A 20,836-nucleotide genomic window follows, 5' to 3' on the forward strand; every position below is an offset into this window, starting at 1 on the left:
GACTTGTATAAAGGAGTCCCCCTTAATCCGGGTCATTTTCTGTCAAGAGAATATCTTTTAGATTTTCACCTAGCTTCAAGGGTTAGAGAAGTTTTCCAGGGCTGAGGATCTACTGCAAGAAGTTATCTAATATTCTTTGGGACCATTTCTCATTCTCCAGTGGATCACCTTCATTAGCATTGTAAATCCAAAGCTGGGCAGTAAAATGTGAATACAAGTCAATGATGGAAACCTTGCTGGCATAGTGGTTAAGAGCTATGGCTGCTAGCCAAAAGGTCGGCAGCTCAAATCCACCAGGCGCTCCTTGGAAACCGTATGGGGCTATGGGAGTTTGCCTGTCTCAGGGAAATCTCTGTGAGAAAGCCAAAGCTTCCTTACAGCAGCCAGACCCAGTTGCAGAAAACTCAGACTTTTCACTGTCATTTCCAAATGGATTTAAGGCTGGCTTGATTGACTGTGGAGCCCCTGGGTGGTGCAAATGGTTAACATGTTTGGCTGCTAACCAAAAGGCTGGAGTTTTGAGTCCATCCGGAAGTGCCCATACCAAAATAAAGAAGCCTATTGCTGTCGAGCAGATTCCAACTCATAGTGACCCTATAGCAACCCTATAGGACAGAGTAGAACTCATAGGGTTTCCAAGGAGCGGCTGGTGGATTCATACTGCTGACCTTTTGGTTAGCAGCTGAACTCTTAACCACTGTGCCACCAGGGCTCCTTCTGCCCATGTTGTAGCTGTTAGGTGCGGTTGAGTTGGTTCTGACTCATAGCGACTCTATAGGACAGAATAGAACTGCCTCATAGGGCTGCCAAGGAGCAGCTAGTAGATTCAAACTGCCAACCTTTTGGTTAGCAGCTGATCTCTTAACTACTATGCCACCAGGGCTCCTTCTGCCCATAAAACCAAAAAACCAAACCTGTTGCTATTGAGTTGATTCAGACTCATAGTGACCCTATAAAACAGAGTAGAACTGCCCTATATAGTTCCCAAGGAGCTCCTGGTGAATTTGAACTGCTGACCTTTTGGTTAGCAGCTGTAGCAGTTAATCAGTATGCTACCAGCGTTTCCCTTTTGCCCATAAAAAAAAAAATTTTTTTTTTTTTTTTTTTACAAATTTCCCTCCTTTTCAAGCTCAGTGTAGGTGCTCCTGTCTCTAATTGTTGTCTGAAAGGGGTAGGAACTTTCTGCCTCATCCCGCTCCCAGGATGAATCTTAGTGCCAATTGATACAATGAGGGCTGACCACCAGATTGGTAAGCAAGTGCCCTTCACCTGGGGGAGTATTAGCAACAACCAGGGTGCCCTTCATCAGGGAACTCTCATTGAATCTACCTCCCAGAACTTGGCTTGCAGCTGCTTCCTCAATTTCTCCTTATTAACAGGAATTGGAGGACCACTTATTTATTGCCCCTTGAAACACCAGGGATGGTAAAAACTTTGTAAGCATGGAAAGCTGTAGGGAGCTATCAAAAGTATGCAAGATGGATCAAATGAAGTGCCAGTCACAAGTCATACCTATTCCACGACAGCATAAATAGTATGATTAAAAAAAAAAAAAAATTAAAATAGAACGAGCAAAGTTCCTGGGCCACACTGTATTCCAACCCGGGTTTGAAATTACTGTGCATGTTCTGTCTACATAATGAGCGCTGATCTCACTTAATATTTGACTCCTCTTGTTTGAAAATTGAGACAAATTCTTTGAACTTATGTGAGAGAAGTTATTTCTTTTTCTTAGCTAAGTAATAGATGTTACATATACTTGCTCCTGGAGACTAATGCTCATTTCATCTTTTTTGCTTCATGTCTACCAGAAGGGAGATGGGATGATAGATAAAGCTGAGCTGGAGGAAGCTTGTGACCAGGCCAGCCTGCATTTAGATGAAAAACTCCTGGACCAGCTATTTGACTACTGTGATGTGGATAAAGATGGCATGATTAACTACTTAGAATTCGCAAATTTTCTTAACTGGAAAGACAAAATGCCTCTTAAAGAATATGAAGAGAGGGTCATTATTAAAGGTATTTAAGTTCTGAAGGCTTCTCAAATTTTTAAATGGGCTTTCATACTGTAATTTTTTTTAGGAGTTCAACTTTTGTCAACTTTTTAATTATATAAAAAAGAAAAAGTATACACACATACATATAAATATATATGTATATATGGTTAATGGTACAGGAAGATAATATGTAAACATGAAAATATTTAAATCAAAGATAAAGATTATGGTGTTTTTCCTTTTGTTGTTGTTGTTGTTGTTAGGTGCCATTGAGTCGGTTCCGACTCATAGCGACCCTATGCACAACAGAATGAAACACTGCCCGGTCCTGTGCCGTCCTTACAATCATTGTTATGCTCGAGCTCACTGTTGCAGCTACCATATCAATCCACCTCGTTGAGGGTCTTCCTCTTTTCCGCTGACCCTGTACTTTGCCAAGCATGATGTCCGTCTCTAGGGACTGATCCCTCCTGACAACATGTCCAAAGTATGTAAAATGCAGTCTCGCCATCCTTGCTTCTAAGGAGCATTCTGGTTGTATTTCTTCCAAGACAGACTGTTCGTTCTTTTGGCAGTCCATGGTATATTCAGTATTCTTCACCAACACCACAATTCAAAGGTGTCAGTTCTTCTTCGGTCTTCCTTATTCTTTGTCCAGCTTTCACATGCATATGATGCAATTGAAAATACCATGGCTTGGGTCAGGCACACCTTAGTCTTCAAGGTGACACTTTTGCTTTTCAACACTTTAAAGAGGTCCTTTGCAGCAGATTTACCCAATGCAATGCATCTTTTGATTTCTTGACTGCTGCTTCCATGGCTGTTGATTGTGGATCCAAGTAAAATGAAATCCTTGACAACTTCAATCTTTTCTCCATTTATCATGATGTTGCTTATTGGTCCAATTGTGGGAATTTTGTTTTCTTTATGTTGAGGTGCAATCCATACTGAAGGCTGTGGTCTTTGATCTTCATTAGTAAGTGCTTCAAGTCCTCTTCACTTTCAGCAAGCAAGGTTGTGTCATCTGCATAATGCAGGTTGTTAATGAGTCTTCTTCCAATCCTGATGCCCTGTTGTTCTTCATATAGTCCAGTTTCTTGGATTGTTTGCTCAGCATACAGATTAAATAGGTATGCTGAAAGGATACAACCCTGATGCACACCCTTCCTGACTTTAAACCAATCAGTATCCTCTTGTTCTGTCCGAACAACTGCCTCTTGATCTATGTGAAAGTGTCTCACGAGTACAATTAAGTGTTCTGGAATTCCCATTCTTCGCAACGTTATCCATAATTTGTTATGGTCCACACAGTCGAATGCCTTTGCATAGTCAATAAAACACAGGTGAACATCTTTCTGGTATTCTCTGCTTTCAGCCAAGATCTATCTGACATCAGCAATGATATCCCTGGTTCCATGTCCTCTTCTGAAACAGGCCTGAATTTCTGGCAGTTCCCTGTTGATATACTGCTGTAGCCGTTTTTGAATAATCTTCAGCAAAATTTTGCTTGCATGTGACATTAATGATATCGTTCTATAATTTCCACATTCGGTTGGATCACCTTTCTTGGGAATAGGCATAAATATGGATCTCTTCCAGTCAGTTGGCCAGGAAGCTGTCTTCCATATTTCTTGGCATAGACGAGTGAGCACCTCCAGCGCTGCATCGGTTTGTTGAAGGATCTCAATTGATATTCCATCGATTCCTGGAGCCTTGTTTTTCACCAGTGCCTTCAGTTCATCTTGGACTTCTTCCTTCAGTTCCATTGGTTCCTGATCATATGCTACCTCTTGAAATGGTTGAACATTGACTAATTCTTTTTGGTATAAAGATTCCTTTTCTTAGAAAATTTAAATGATCCCTCAAATTTTCTTATATCAAATTCTGTTTTGTGATCGACTTCTCTGTGGGGCAATATTCAATAAAGTATATATATATTTTTTTTAATTAAAAAAGTATGTATATACTTTAAACATAGGTAAAATCACAGGGAACATACCATTTTTATTTGGCTTTTTCAAATTGAAATTTCAAATTTTTATGAAACGAAGAGACCCTTTTGTGAACTGCCCACCTTTTGATTAGCAGCCGAACGCTTAACTACTGTGCCACCAGGGCTCCTTATGGTTTTCTGTAAACTGCATTTTCAGTTCCTTCGTGCTGATGTATTAAGATTTACTAAACCATTTCCCCACCTTTTGAAATTTAGGTTTTTTCCAGATATATTTAAAGTGATGTGGGTGATGCTGTGATGATAAAGCTTTCTGTTTCTAATTATATCTCATTTCTTATGAATGCTGTTATTGCCCTGGAAGTACCTCTCTCTGTTTTCATTTTGCCTTTCTAAATGACTATACCGCTTTGCAATTTTACCAGCCCACGATGTGAGAGGTTTTACTCTCAGCTTGCCACCACTGAGAAATATTTCAAACGTTCTTGTTCATTTAGCTGTATATAATGGTACCTCAAGTTTGCTTTAATTTTCTTACCTTGATCATTAGAGAAGATTAATTTCTTTTTTAAAGTTTGTTTACGTTTTTATTTCCTCTTAGAACGTCTCTCCTAAAAAGTGAAGATACTACTGTCTCTTTCCTTTTTTTTTTTTTTCCAGAGTTGTGTCTTTCTGCAATTCCAGGACCAAATTTTGGTCTTTGTGGTTGACCTAAGCCCTTACGCAGTTTCTAGAATGGCCTTCCTGTTCTAGCTACTAGATAAGCAGCAGGATTGTCTCTATCTAATGGATCTTTTTTTTTTTTAATAGAAAACAACTTTGTCCTGGCCCTCTCAGAAATAAAGCGGGGTCACAGAGTTTTTTTCCCTCTTGGCACAATGTGTGAAGTAGGGGAGGGAAGCAAAAGTCCGTTTTCAAGCCAGTTCACTCTTCAGATTGTTCCTGGTTTTCGAGGCCAACTTCATCAGTGGAGTTCCAGAGGACATTCATCATCTCATTAGCTTTTAGATTAAAGGCTGCAAGCTCTTGACCAGAATGGGCCCAGGAATGTTTTGCCAGAAATTATTTTATATCAAATTCTATTTTACTCTCTAAAAAAAAAAAAAATTTTTTTTTATTGTGCTTTAGATGAAGGTTTCCAGAGCAAATGTTTCTCGTTAAACAGTTAATACACATATTGTTTTGTGACGTTGGTTGGCAACCCTGTGACGTGTCCACACTCTCCACATCTCGATCTTGGGTTCCCCATTTCCAGCTCTCCTGTCCCCTTCTACCTTCTCATCCTTAAATCCTATTTTACTCTTGACTTCTGGGGGAAAAGGAGTAAATATGCTAAGGTAGTGGTTTTTAAAAGAACTGTTTTTCATATTTTGTCCCAATTTCTGCCTTTTTTGAGGGAAATTAGAGAGTCTGGAACACAGGGCCTGCTCGCTTTGGTGGCAGCAATTGGCAGGAGCTGCATAGGGGTGCATACTTGAAAGAGGCCTGCCTTTTCTGGTTTGTGACAATCCCTGCCCCTCTCTGATACTGGCGGTACTTGCCTTTGCAACCCTTGCTTGGGCTTCCACGGAAGCTTTAGACTTCTTCTAGAGAGTGAAATACCATAGTGCCCTCTAGTGGTATCTGTGGAGTTACCATCAGGCTTAGAACCGGTTTGTTCCAGTTTGAACCCGTACTGAGAATTTGCATTTCTCACTGCTGGTTAGGGACCAATTCTGAGAACCTCTAGTAGAGCAGCAGTTTTCAAAATCTGTTATACATAAGAATCACCTGGGAATCTTGTTAAAATGTAGATTCTGATTCAGTATACCTGGGGTGGAATGAACCGGTTGGAAGCCCTGGTTGCCAGTTTGTTGAGATGTCTCAGGAATTTACTGTTAAATCTAGAAACTGACTCAGCAAAATCTGAAAACAGGACAGAGTCTTACAATTTCAGGTCTCCCTGAGGGTTTTCTTTTATACACTGATGTGTAGGGGGCTAGTTATATAATTAATCCCTGGAATTCAGCAACAACTCCAATATGTCTTCTCCTATCTCTCCCTAGGGCAGTGTCTCAGGAATAACTCCGGGTGTCCTATAGTTCGCCAAGTTAAATATGCAAATAAACTCTGATTAAAAATAACAACAACAAGAAAACACCTTAGGTTCTATATTTACCTTTGATCTTTACTTTATTCTGGAGTCAAGTGAGCGGAGTGGGAACAAGACACATTAGGCCATGTTCAAATTTCCTGGTATGTGACATTGGCCTGAACTTGCTCTTACACAGTGGGGTGCTGGCATCCGCAGAGAGTTGACACTGGCTCAGTTTCCACTAACAAGAAGAGACTAAGAAGACTCATCTTGTCACAAAGCAGCAGGTACCAGCTGGTCATTTCTTTCTGTACTTTTCTCTTTCCCACTTTGCTTAAAGGTCGTAAACAAGATTGTACAAAACCTACTGAATCTAATGTTCCAGAATCTGAACCAGCTCTCCTGATAAAGCCTGATGATGTGGTCTTAAAAGAACCAGGGAGCTCAGAAAAGACACTTCGGACACTTCTGAGACCAAGTGATAAGGTGTCTAATGAATATAAGACGTCTTCTTCTGAGATCAGCGCAGTTGTGGGAGCCGTTCCTTCTGTCTGTGAGTATGTCACATAGACCTCTACTGAGTTTTAAAAGTGTCAGTCAAGATAGAAGCAAAGTGTCCCTGTTCTGTCCCTACGTTGTACCTAAATTCTCTCTCTGTTAGACTGTAAGTTTCTCAACATCTGCAACCTTTCATTCATTTCTGTATTCCAAGAACCAAGGGGGTCTCAATAAACATTTGCTGAGCCAAGCTATTGTTAATGATGACCCAAGTAAAATAATTCTTTACATATTCATAAAATTGGAAACATCCTGGATCAGAAAATTGAGTGACATACATTGCACTCATCTCCCTAGTGTTAGGAGGCTTTTTAATTATGTGATTCTCATCTCCACACGCATTTGGCTTCATCTATTTGAAGAGCTCTTACAAAACATTTCTTTACATCTTTATTTCCCACGTCTCAATATCAAGCATGATGGATATTGGTTATTTAGAAAGGCTTTTTTTTTGTTGATCAAGAACAAATTCTAAAGTAACAGTTTAGCCCAAAGAGTAAAAATTGTCACCCTTGAGTATTGCATTACTTTAAGGGTCAACAGCTATTTTAAAGCATAGATGAGAAGGTTGGCAGGGGTAGGGGGAGGACAGGGAAATTAAGTAAATGAAAATGAAACAACTAGAACAGAAATAAAGAGAATGATGACACAATGTGAAGAATTTAACCAATGTCACCACTTCAATATGTCTAGAAACTGTGGAATGGGAGTGGGTTTTGCGTGTATGTTTTTACAAAAAAAAAAAAAAAAAAAGTACAATTCCTAGGACTAAGGATGCAATTAAGGACTTACATATTTTTCTTAACTGGACTTTATTGACATGCTGTACATTCTGGTGTAGCAAGATCTTGCTGCCACCTTTAGACCGTTGCTGCCCAATACAAATATAATGGGCATCACATGTATTTTTAAATCTTCTAGTAACCATATTAAAAAAGGAATTATGGAAACAAGTGGAATTACTTTTAATAATATATTGTATCTAATCTAATCTAATATATGTAAAATACTATCATTTTAATATGTAAGCAATATAAAATTGTTAGTATATTTTATTTCTATTTTTTTTTAATGAAGTCTTCAAAGTCCAATGTGTATTTCACACTTACAATTTCACATCTCAGTTTGGACTAGCCGTATTTCAAGTGCTCAGTAGCCACATGTGGCTGATGGCTACTGTATTGTACACTTCAATTTTAGAAGATCTGCTTTCTTCCCTCATTGGTGACGTAGGTTATCCTATCTATGGTGTTCCAACCGTTCGGTCTGATATTCCTGCCCCCCGGATTCGTCGGGTCAGCGATAGAACTAATTATGGTGAAGAGGGCAATGCTTATTCTTTACTACATCCTACCGTCTTCAGCCAGAAAGGAGTATATGAAAGGGACTTCTTCAAGACCAGATCAAAAGAAGAGGTACGGCATCCTATTTCAGAAGGTTTGAGAGAGATGTCAACTTCATATAAATGCTCAAAGATGGAAATGTTTATTTATCAATGACTACTATTTTAGACTTTTCAAAACTGGAGCCTTATATTACAAAAGTTATCAGGGCCACCAAAATACAGGAGTCTTGGTAAACACTCCTCTGTTTGGTTGTGACATTCGGGCATAGTTCTTGAAGTAGAATTTACTCTGTCACAGAACGCCATATTTCATGTCATATACTAACTACGGCCCACATATAAAAAGAAAAATGTTTTCCTAAACACTATTGTATTAGGGTGCTCTAGAGAATCAGAACCAACAGTGTGTGTATATGTATATAAGTGTGTGTGTATATATATATACACACACACACACACACGCACAACACACACATGGGGCAGTGGGGAGAGACAGATATGGATTTATTTTAAGGAATTAGTTCATGTGATTGTAGGTCTGCAAAGTCCAAAATCTGTAAGACCAGGCAGCAGGCTAGAAACTATGGCACACTTGAGTTCAAAATCTGTAGGCCAGGCAGGCTGGGAATTCCAGCAGGATACCTGTGTTACACTCTAGAGGGAGAATCCTTCTCTCTTCAAGAAACTTAGCTTTTTGTCTTAAAGCCTTCAAGGATGAGGCTCAACCGTACCATGGAGGGTAATCTGCTTTAGTTAAAGTCAAATGATTATAAATGTTAATCACATCTAAATGCCTTCACAGCAACATCTAGACTAATGTTTGACCAAACAACTGGGCACCATGGTCTAGCCAGGTTGACATGTAAAATTAACCATCACATCCATTCTTAGTTAAGAAAATGAAAAAAGTATCAATCCCTTCCTTGGGGGGAAGTACCTTATGGCCTTGGGCCTCTGGAACGAAAGGGTAAGCATGACAAGGGTTGCTCTGCCACCCTCTGCGTGTACTGTTACTGGGTGTCTCAGGTTATCTGGGACAAACACTGACTTAAAATATTCTGTCCTGTTGTCACACCATATGTCAGCCCATGTGGGTTTTTTTTTTTTTTTACTTTTTGACTCAAAAAAGGAATCCAGTTCGTAGATGGGTTATAAAGTGGGAGCACCCATCTAGGTCAGAATGTCCACTGGTGTGCTGAGGGCCAAGGATTCATGAAGGCGGAACGTGATCCAGGGAGCAACTGCTTTGTCAGAACCAGCACTAGAAATGATGTGAAGAGATACACAATGCCTTCTGGGACCTCAGATGAAGTGTTGACAGCTTGAAAACATACTAAACATTAACCTAATTAATAACAGATTCATTTCAACAATTTATTTCCACTAAGGCAGGGGAGAGAGGAAGCAGAAATTCAGAAGGCAGTGCCTCCGGGCTGGCCCCAAAGAAGGAACCCAGGATCATTCCCAGAGGGTCAGAGAAGAGACCCCCACCCCAGCCCCAGACTGTGTTTTCACTTCCGTCAGTCATGCTAATAGGCCTAAGAAGGAGAACTTCAGGGTTGCCAAAGAAGCAAAACTCTCCTGCTTGCTTCATGATGCCTAACATTCCTTTAAGTAGGAAGTCACCCTTTATCTCACAGTTCTAGATAAAAATTAAGAACTCAAAAGTCTGGTTGGGGTAATAATGTTAACTTGAGAATGGACAGACTTCAGTAAAAGTATTAGCTAATCAGCCCCTGGCAATACACTACCGACAGGATGCTGACAGGGGAGGAATGCCTACTGACAAGTGAGAAAGGGGGCAGGGCTGGGATGCTCAAGGCTGTCTGGAACCACTTCATGCATTCACTCTGAGGGGTGTTGTCTTAGTCCCCTAGTGCTTCTGTAAGACAAACACCACAAATGGGTGGCTTTAAAGAACAGAAATTAATTTTCTCACAGTTCTGGAGGCTAAAAGTCCAAATCAGGATCTCAGCCGTGTTGATTCCTTCCTTGTTGGTGACCCTGGGTGCTTCTTGGTTCCTTGGCGTTCCTTGGCTTGTAGATGATCCTCACACAGTGTCTGTCTTCGTATGTGTATGTGTGTGTGTGTGTGTATTCTGGTCTTTTTATAACTCACCGTTAGGCTTAGGATCTACCCTACGATGGTATACCTTATTAACATAACAAAGCCCCTTTTCCCAAACAGGATCACATCTACAGGTACAAGGGCCAGGAATTCAATGCATGTTTTTGAGGACCGTATTCAATCCATACAGAGCTTTTTTTTTAAAACCTAAGTCTTGGTGGGAAGAAAAATAGGAGCTATACATAGGGGCATTGAGATGCTTTTGCTGGATAACCACAGGCTCCTGGCAATTCTGCTTTCCTGGATGTCGGGTATATTCGCCTACTTCCCACAAGGACACATCGTTTCTAGGGGACCTTTTAGTTGTTGTTGAGGTTCTGTTCAATGGAACTATTCTGCAACTATTCTTCTACTTTGGCTTTCCTACTCACTGTTTGACCTTTATTTTCCTTTCCTTCTTTGCTTTTTTCTGTATGTTTCACAGTAAATGTTTTTCCTCTTTTAAATTTAGTTTCTTCTTTTGTTTTGCTTTTACATCTTTTATTCTCTTTGTTCTTTCTAACCTTTCTTCTCACTACTAGTTCTTATCTTTTATTATTATTTTTTTTTCTGGGATATAATATGGATATTCGTCCCTCCTTTCATTTCTCTTAATAATCATGAGTGCAGGGAGATTATTGGTAAACAGAATTTGCTGGGTTTGGGTTTGCTCAGTTGCTCATGTGTGCACACTTTCTGGCATTTGCACATCCACAGTTACAGTTAAAGTTTACAACAGCCCAGTTAGATCCATTTTGTAAAAGTTCCTATTTTAAAGCAGAGGAAACTATTATTCAGGGGCTTAAGCGTCACACCCAAGATCATAGTGACAATGAGTGACAACACTCAAATCCAGCAAGTCTTCCATCTTTAATTCTTTAACTCTTTCTGTTTCAATCTTGCCACCTTTCTTTAGAGATTCTTGGATTTGGAAGTAATTTTACATATTGGCTAAAAAAAAATGGCTAGGAGAGTTAAAAACCCTCATATTCATCTTAACAAAATGATCCCTGAGTAGAAAGTAGTGGAATTGTGATATTTGCTCATCATACACACACACACACACACACACACACACACACACACACACACACACCCTTTTGAAAAACCTTTTTGGATAAACACCCATAATCTGAGATGTTATAAATATATATTTTTAAATACAAATTTTAGAACATACAAATATTGGTCTGATTTTAAATGTTTTATTTTTTTTCTAGATTGCACAGATATTATGTAACATTGGTGTCAAGCTTTCTGATGAAGAATTTGAAAATGTGTGGAATCTCGCATCAAAAAAACATCACAGCGGAGAGGTTTGTGTAGAGAGCATCAGAAACGTTCTAGATGAGCTACAGCATGCAGACCGGATCAAGTGTAAAACAACCATGTGATATTTTCGAGTTCATTCATTCAAACAAAAGAATTGCTAAATTTATATACCTGTTGTTCATCTAAAATATTCAAATCTATCCTGACTTTAGATATTATAATTCTGCACTGTGGTAGAACTCATATGCCTATATGTGTTGCTAATAAATTAGATTTTAGATTTTAAAATGTATTTTGTTGTCTTTTATAAAGTACCAAAGAACTTGACAAGCACTTGGAGAGTTAAACTCTGGCCTCACCAAAGATTCGGAGAGACAGGTTTGGTAATGTTTATAGTAGGCCTAAGAACTCTTTCCATTTTAGTTGGTTGTCTGAAATCCAAAGTCTGGTTTATGATTCCAAGTTCACAAAATTTTGCCTTCAACTTTTCTCATTAGGCTTTTCTAAGACAAGACTTCAATTTAGAGGGCTTTTAGTCTCTATTAGCATCTGAGGAAAACAAACTTAATCACAAGCAGAATTTAGAGGGCAAAAACTTGAGTTCTAGCAATTACATAATGGCCATTAATTCTTAATATATTTCTGTGCTCCAAAAAACATGTTGTTCTTGATGTATCTGAAGAGGACAAAGCTAACCCACCATTAGATGTAGCTTTAGTGTGTTATTAATAGCAAGTTGTCTTGCCTTCTTCTTGCCTTGGCTCTTTGTTGTACAAATTTGATACCCTGTCTAGGATTGGAAACCCTGGTGGCATAGTGGTTAAGCGCTATAGCTGCTAACCAAAAGGTCAGCAGTTCATATCTACCAGGTGCTCCTTGGAAACTCTATGGGACAGCTCCACTCTGTCCTATAAGGTCACTATGAGTCAGAATCAACTTGACAGCAATGGGTTTTGGTTTTTGGGTCTAGGATGGAGTGGGGATGGTGGTGGGTGGGGCATGTGATCTCAAGAGATTGTGTTCTTTCTACAAAACAAGTGAGTATCTGTATGGGGTGGATCCATGACTTCAGTAGTCTAACTTGATTGAATGATCAGTAACGTGTGTTCTATCAATATTTCTATGATAGACCTTAAACAGCTTGTTGTCTATTAGTATGAAAAAATACTGTTTGACTTAGATATTGCAGTTATACTATGGTCTACTGTCATGGATTGAATTATGTCCCCCCAAAAATGTGTGTATTAACTTGGTTAGGTCATGATTCCCAGTATTGTGTGGTTGTCCTCTATTTTGTGATTGTAATTTTATGTTGAGAGGATTAGGTTGGGATTGTAACACCACCCTTAGTCAGGTCACTTCCCTGATCCAATGTAAAGTGAGTTTCCCTGGGGTGTGGCCTACACCACATTTTATTTCTCAAGAGATAAAAGGAAAGGGAAACAAGCATAGTTACCTCATACCACCAAGAAAGCAGCACCAGGAACAGAGCACGTCCTTTAGACAAGGAGTCCCTGCGCTTGAGAAGTGCCTTGACCAGGGGAAGATTGAGGACAAGGACCTTCCTCCAGAGCTGACAGAGAAAGAAAGCCTACCCCTGGAGCCGATGACCTGAATTTGGACTTGTAAACTACTAGACTGTGAGAAAATAAAATTCTCTTTGTTAAAGCCATCCACCTGTGGTATTTCTGTTATGGCAGCACTAGATGACTAAGACATCTACCGTCACTTAAAAAAAAAAAAAGACCTAAGTTTAAAAAAAAAATTGATTTATTTACCCAATCTCTAGAATAAAAATTTTATAATAAATTTATTATATGAAATAATTGTGTTAAAATTTTAACTTTTTATTTTGAAATAATTTGTCTTACAGATTATGGGTGGCACAGCCACTAACCAAAAGTTTGTTGGTTCAGACCCACCAGCCACTCCACAGGAGAAAGATGTGGCATACTGCTTCCGTAAAGATTTACAGCCTTGAAAGCATTAAGGGGCAATTCTACTCTGTCCTATAGAGTCGTTATGAGTCGGAATTGACTTGATGGCAATGGGTTTTGGATGGGTTTTGAAGCCTGCTCTTAACGGATCATGAAAGTTAATTGTCGACATCTCTTCTCAGCTGTGCGTTTAGCAATCTCACGTTGGTAGTTTGAAATTGGCCATGGTGGGAGTATTTACATAAGGAAACCAGCAAATGCTACAAAACAGGAATTTTTTCCCCCCAGAGAGCCAGTTGTTAGACATTTTCCAGCGTGCAGGTAGATATATGTATCCACTTACCCACCTATCCATGTGGTTATTTGCAGTCAGCCATTTTCCTGAACACAGAGTATGGATGGGGATAGATTTGTTTAACCATTGCTGCTTACCAGGATCGTGGGGCTCAGGTAAAATTCAACTTTGTCACCCAAGGAAGCTTTAAGTTGGTACCCAGGGAGCAGACTTAGCAAAGTTGGTCATGGTTGCCCTGATCAATCAGAAAAAAAAGTGCTTGTTAACTAAACCTTGGTTAAGCTTCTCTCCTTCCCCCAGGACCCTGAACTTTGGCCCATCCTCAGCCTTAGCCAATATGTAGTCCTTAAGGGCCCTTCAAAACCCTGGTGGTGTGCCTGGAGCAAAGGAGAATGAAGAACACCAAGGTCACACGACAACTAAGAGCCCAAGAGACAGAAAGGGCCACATGAACCAGAGACCTACATCATCCTGAGACCAGAAGAACTAGTTGGTCCCCGGCCACAACCGACGACTGCCCTGACAGGGAGCACAACAGAGAACCCCTGAGGGAGCAGGAGATCAGTGGGATGCAGACCCCAAATTCGCATAAAAAGACCATACTTAATGGTCTGACTGAGACTAGAGGAATCCTGGAGGTCATGGTCCCCAAACCTTCTGTTGGCATAGGACAGGAACCATCCCTGAAGACAACTCATCAGATATGAAAGGGACTGGACAGTGGGTAGGTGAGAGATGCTGATGAAGAGTGAGCTAATTATATCAAGTGGTCACTTGAGACTGTGTTGGCATCTCCTGTCTGGAGAGGGGATGGGAGGATAGAGAGAGCTGGAAGCTGGCAAAATTGTCACGAAAGGAGAGACTGGAAAGACTGACTCATTAGGGGGAGAGCAAGTGGGAGTACGGAGTAAGGTGTATATAAACTTATATGTGACAGTTTGACTTGATTTGTAAACGTTCACTTGAAGCTCAATAAAAGTTAATAAAAAACAAAACAATACAAAAAAAAAAAAAAAACCCTGGTGGTGTGGTAGTTAAGTGCTATGGCTGCTAACCAAGAGGTCGGCAGTTCTAATCCACCAGGTGCTCCTTGGAAACTCTATGGGGCAGTTCTACTCTGTCCTATAGGGTCGCTATGAGTTGGAATCGACTCGATGGCAATGGGTTTGGATTTTGGCTTTTAAGGGCCCTTCCCAGAGAATGGGCTGTATGGTGGTCTTAGTGTAAAACATTCCCCACACCTGGTGTTTTTTAGCTTTGTTTATTTTTTTTCTATAAAAGAGAAAATAGCATTTCTCCTATTTAATAGTCCTTCTCCCCACTATTTCAACAGCTCCTTTCCCTTTTGTGTTTTCTTACAAAATAAAACATCTCCCTGTCTAAGCCCAGATTTGTTTTTCATTTGACATGGGTATTACCCTCATATCACTGGCAGGTCATCTAGAATTTTGCCCCTTGTAGGAGCCCTAGTGGTGCAAACGGTTAAGGGCTTCACTGCTAACTGAAAGGCTGTTAGTTTGAATCCAACCAGCACCTCCACAGGAGAATGACCTGGTGAACTGCTTCCATAAAGATTACAGTCTAGAAAACCCTATAGGGCAGTTCTACTCTGTCGCATGGGGCCTCTATGAGTTGAAAAATGACTCTATGGTCACCAAACAACAACAGACTGTCAAATGGGTTAGACAGTACATTTTCAACTTCAAGGTTATTGTGTTTGCACGGATGAAAGTTAATTCTCTATTCTATTTCTCATCCCAAATTATGTCCAGTTATTTTGTCCAACATAGTGTAAAGGGATTCTTCAGTGAGAACAACTGATAGCATCAAGGTACTCCGGTGATAAAATTCCAACACTGAACTGTTCCAAATTTGAATATAAACTTCCTAGTGAAAAATTCAAAGGGGCCCTGGTGGCGCAACCATTAAGCGCTTTGCTGCTAACCAAAAGGTCAGCTGTTTGAACCCACCAGCCATTCTGTGGAAGAAAAAGAACCTGTCGATATGCTACCGTAAAGATTAGGAAAAAAAAAAAAACAAAACCATTGCTGTTGAGTCGATTCCGACTCATAGTGACCCTATAGGACAGAGCAGAACTGCCCCATAGGGTTTCCAAGGAGCGCCTGGTGGATTCGAACTGCCGAACTTTTTGGTTAGTAGCTGTAGCTCTTAACCACCATACCAGTAGGATTCCCTGTAAACATTACAGCCTAGGAAATCCTGTGCGGCAGTTCTACTCTGTTTTATAAGGTCGCTATGAGTTGGAATGAACTCAATGGCACACAACGTTGTTGATGGTGTCAAATTCACAGGGAGAAGTTAAAGCCAAATGTTAAATCACCTTGCAAGTTAAAATCTAAGGAATTCAAGACAAATCAAATTCTAGTGTCCAGCGAGTTAAAAATCCAAAGAAATTGATTTCCCCTTTTCTGTTTCTGCAGCTTCAGCCAAGGGGTTCTGAAGGCTTGGGGAGAGGTGTGGTTCTTTTAGCAGCTGAGCCCTTGGCTGCCCGTTGCCTGCAAGACCGTAGCTCCTTCGAGACTCCCAAAGTCCTATTCACTTTACTCCAATTCCCTGATGACCTCAATTTTTGAAGGTGAAAGAGTTGACATAGAAGATCTCACAGCTTCCACCAAATTTAGGAAATAAGACAATCCTCGTCCCCAAGAGTAGTTAACCCAGTAAAAACTGCGTTTCCAGAATCAAGTACGTACTGTTGCCAAAAGCCATAGCAGAGACCCCCCTGGAATCTGAGCGAAAGAGCTAGATGGAGAAAATGTTCATTTCAGCCTTATCAAGATGCTGGTCAGTATATATGAGTCACCAGAGTTCACAAGCTATGAACTTAAACTGATTTGGGGAGAAATGAGATGAATTTTGCCACTTTAGGTTTATATACCTTTATATATTTGGGCTAAAAATCCACTTAAGCATGCTGTCTCTGTTTTTAGAGACATTTGAGACATTAATTTCCTTCTTACAAAGTTTAGAAATACACTATAGCAGCTGGTCACCACTTTTTACTATGAAGTGTCTTTCTTGCCTATGCCGCGTAGGAAAACCCGGGATTTCCATTTTTCCTTTCAGCCTCTAGGGACTGGACTGAAAGCTGGCTCTTCTAGCAGCCTAAGGTCAGTGTTCTCTCGTGGGCGAGCGGGCACCTTCACTTCTATGCCCTGGGAGTTGTTTCCATTGATTGCTTCTTGTTTTGGAATTGTTTAGGCTTCAGAAACCTACTAATCCTGCAAAGATTTCTTTCTCCTCTGAATTAAACCATCTAGAGTCAAAGTAAGGAGCCCTAGTGATGCAAATGGTTAAGTGTTCAGCTGCTAACCGAAAAGTCAGTGGTTCCAACTCAACCGCTCCATAGTAGAAAAGATATGGTGATCTGCTCCCATGAAGATTACAGCCCAGGAAACTATGGGGCAGTTCTACTCTTTCAGAATCAACTGGACTCCACACAACAAGAGAGCGAAAGTAGTACCGAGGTGGCAAAAATGGCTAAGTGCTCAACTGCTAACCGTAAGGTTGGTGGTTCAACCCCGCCAGATGTGCCTTGAATTACAGGCCTGGCGATCTGCTTCCAAAAGGTCACACCATTGAAAACCCTACGGAGCAGTTCTACTCTGCACGCATGGGATCCGCCATGAGTCAGCAGGCTGGACAAAATGGAGTCAAAGTGGAACGTGTGGTGGGGGGGATCCTTGAGCCACATGAATCCAGTTTAAACTGATGGATAATTGCGTCCCTTCCCTGAATGCAGGGTAGCTTCGGAGTAATGGACTTAGTGCTCTCTGTCTGGGCAGGTCCTCTTTAAAATTAGAGCTTCTCTACCATACTCTTTAGCATAAGGGTATCTGAACTGGCTTACAGTTTAAAAGCAGCATACATTGTCTCACATCCAAATGTCTCGAAGGTTCCTATACATGGAAAGACTCTTTTTTCTGTAATTGAATTCCTTGCCTCAGTTGTTCTTACTGGGTCCTCATGGCCTGCTGTCACCTGAGGTCACTGCCAGCCACAGAGTATGCTCAGAGTTCTAACTGAGGCCACCTCCACAGCTTGTGGCTTCATCAAGGCCCAAATGACTTTGTAAAGTTTGCCTTTCCTAATGTCTGAGCAGCTGGACTCTTCTAATTTACCTTTAGTTAAGGCCAGCTTCTCTGCCTTTTGCCTGATGTCTTTTGCATATGGACTCCTGTCACTAACGAGACAGCTATCAGCCTGTGGACCAAGATGCCATAAGCTGCAGTCAGTCTGGACCAGGCCTCAGCAAAAAGTCAATGGCCCACCTATTAGATACAGCTACATTGCACCACATAGCCCACCAAAATGAAGGTCACATGGCTTCTGTAAGGTACATGGTACTCAGGATGCTGCAGGGTGCATGATCGTAGATGTTTTCTTTATGCGAGAATACGAACATCTTGTGATTTACATTTCTGACCTTGGGCTCTTAGTAAAGTAATAGAGAACTGTAATCTCAATCGGGAAACCCTGGTGGCGTAGTGGTTAAGAGCTACAGCTGCTAACCAAAAGATTAGCAGTCCAAGTCTACCAGGTGCTCCTTGGAAACTCTATGGGGCAGTTCTACTCTGTCCTATAGGGTCAGTATGGGTCGGAATTGACTTGATGGCACTAGGTTTTTGGAATCTCAATCAATTTTCATGCCTTCATTGATTTCTAGTTCATCATTTAGGTTTTTTCCTACTTTTTGCTGTAATGACCCACTTTTCCTTAAACTGTATATTGCATCAGATGTATATTGCCTATTGCTTTCCTCATTTGCAAGATTCGTAACATCTACCACGACACAGTCTTCAGGCCCTTATGCTTTAGTAAGTCTGACTGCAAAGTGCCATAATACTTAAAAAACAAAAAAAACAAACAAAAAACCTGTTGCAGTCGAATCGATTCTGATGCATAGCGATCCTATAGGTCAGGGTAGAACTGCCCCACAGGGTTTCCAAGCAGCGCCTGGTGGATTTGAACTGCTGACCTTTTGGTTAGCAGCTATAGCTCTTAACCACTATGCCACCAGGGTTTCCTCATAATGCTTAGCAACTAAAAAAAAATTATATTTTTGTTGTTGAGAATATTCACAGTGGAACATATACCAATTTAAAAGTTTCTGTATGTACCATTTAATGACAGATTACATTCTTTGTGTTGTGTAACCATTCTCACTCCCCTTTTCTGAGTTGTTCCCCCTCCATTAACATAAATTCACTGCTCCTTAAGGTTTGTATCTAATCTTTTGAGTTGCTGTTATCAATTTGATCCCATATACACAGTTCTTAAAAGAGCGTAATGCTCAAGGCAGACTTTTTTTTTCACTAGTTAAGCTGAACTAGTGTTTGGCTTTAAGAAAAATTCAGGGGATATTTTTGATTTACGGTTTAAAGATTATCTCAGGGCAATAGTTTCAGGGATTCATCCAACCTTAATGGCTCTAGGAAGTCTGGAGTCCATGAGAATTAGAAATCTCTTCTGCATTTTTCCCCTTTTGATGAGGATTCTTCTATAGAATCTTTGATCAAAATGTTCAGTTATGGTAGCTGGGCACCATCCAGTGCTTCTGGTCTCATGGCTAAGGAGGCAGTTGTTCATGGAGGCAATTAGCCACACATTCCATATCCTCCTATTCCTGACTCTCCTTTTTCTTCTGTTGTTCAGGTGAGTAGAAACCAACTGTGCCTAGGATGAGAGCTTTCAAGCTTCTAAGACTCCAAGCACTACACAACGAACTATGAGGTAGAACAGAAACACTAAACATGTTATTAGGCCAATTATCTGGGATGTTGCATGAAACCATAACCCTAATGATATTGAGCATTTTTTCACGGGTTTATTGGCCATCCATATGTCTTCTCTGGTGAAGTGTCTAATTTTTTGCCTATTTTTGTAATGGTTTGTTCTCTTGGCTTGTAAGAAATTAATCATGAGTTTTGAGAGTTCTTGATATATTTTGGATCCAAATTCCTTATCAGACGTATGTTTTGCCGATATTTTTTTCCTGCCTTTTAGTTTGTCTTTTTATTTTCTTAACAGTGTCTTTTTAAGAGCCAAAGCTTTAAATTTTCGTGAAGTCAATTTATCAATATTTTCATTTATGAATTGTTCTTTTGGTTTCCTCTCAATGAGTGGTTAGCCTAATCTAAAGCCACAAAGATTTTCTACGGATATTGGATTGTTTCAGCATTATTTTTCAAAAAGACTATCCTTACATTAAATTCATTGCTTTTGCATCTTGGTCATAAATCAATTGACTATATTTCCGTGGGTTTTTTTATTTGTAGACTATTCTATTGCATTGATTTATCTGTCTGCCCATTTGACAATATCATGCTGTCTTGATTACCATGGCTTTAGAATAAATTTTGGACTCAGTTAGAGCTGTCCAACTTTGTTCTTTTTCAAAATCATTTTGTCTATTTTAGTTCTTTTCTGTCTCTCTTTACTTTTTTTTTTTAAATTTTAGAATAAGCTGTGTCAATTTCTGAAAAAAATCTTGCATGGTTTTTGTTTGAGATTGTGTCATATCTATAGATCAGTTAAGCTTAGCTCTAACTCTAGCCTCAAGCTGCCAGCTCTTTTTTCTTGTCTCCATCATGCCCACCCATTTTTGTAATATCCGTCTGTCACCACTTCTCCATTCACTAGCATTCTCCTTGTTTAGTAGCTCATCACCTATCCCTTTGATTCATTTTTCTACTAATCAAAGCATTAGTAGACCTTTCTTCTTCTGCTCCATTCTACACAATCTTGCCACTACCATGCCTTACGACTTACAATAGTTTCCCATTTTTTAGAGAATAAAATATATGTTCTTAGACTAGCATTTTAAGGCCTTCCATAGTCTGCCCCTAATATTTCTTTCTGACTTCTTTTCATGCACTACTTTTTATTTATGTTTTGCTCTTGCAGCAATTGAACCATATGGTGTTCCTTTGATTGTCTCCCTCCAGCTCATTTAATCCCCCTTCCTAGAAGTCCTTCCACCCTCCCTATTCCACCTTCTACATACCCAATTTCTACATATGCCTTAAGGAGTAGCTCAAGATGTATTTTTGTCACATTTTCCTGAATATTTTCTATCTGAAAACAATCTGCTTTTCCTCTGAACTCTCTTAACTCTATCTGTACCTTCACCAGGCAATGATTACTTTGTATTTTGTATGGTAATTGGTTATATACATGCCTCCTCTATTTTATTTATAGTGTAATTTTCCTGAGGATATAATCCAAATTTAATAAATCTCTGGATCCACATTGCCTGGTATATAGTAGTTGCTCAATA

General features: G+C 40.0%; 1 protein-coding gene across 1 annotated transcript in view; it reads left to right on the forward strand.

Moving 5' to 3' along the window:
• Window positions 1-11,473, forward strand: part of EFHB (EF-hand domain family member B) — a 67,912-nt gene extending 56,439 nt beyond the window's left edge. The window contains exons 10-13 of the mRNA XM_049871107.1: window positions 1,812-2,019; window positions 6,363-6,575; window positions 7,814-7,995; window positions 11,253-11,473. Coding sequence (XP_049727064.1) covers window positions 1,812-2,019; window positions 6,363-6,575; window positions 7,814-7,995; window positions 11,253-11,426 — 777 coding nt within the window. The 3' untranslated portion in view covers window positions 11,427-11,473. The remainder of the gene's footprint in view (window positions 1-1,811; window positions 2,020-6,362; window positions 6,576-7,813; window positions 7,996-11,252) is intronic.
• The last annotated feature ends 9,363 nt before the right edge of the window (window positions 11,474-20,836 follow it).

Source organism: Elephas maximus, chromosome 27 (genome assembly GCF_024166365.1).
Source record: "Elephas maximus indicus isolate mEleMax1 chromosome 27, mEleMax1 primary haplotype, whole genome shotgun sequence".
Lineage (NCBI taxonomy): Eukaryota > Metazoa > Chordata > Mammalia > Proboscidea > Elephantidae > Elephas > Elephas maximus.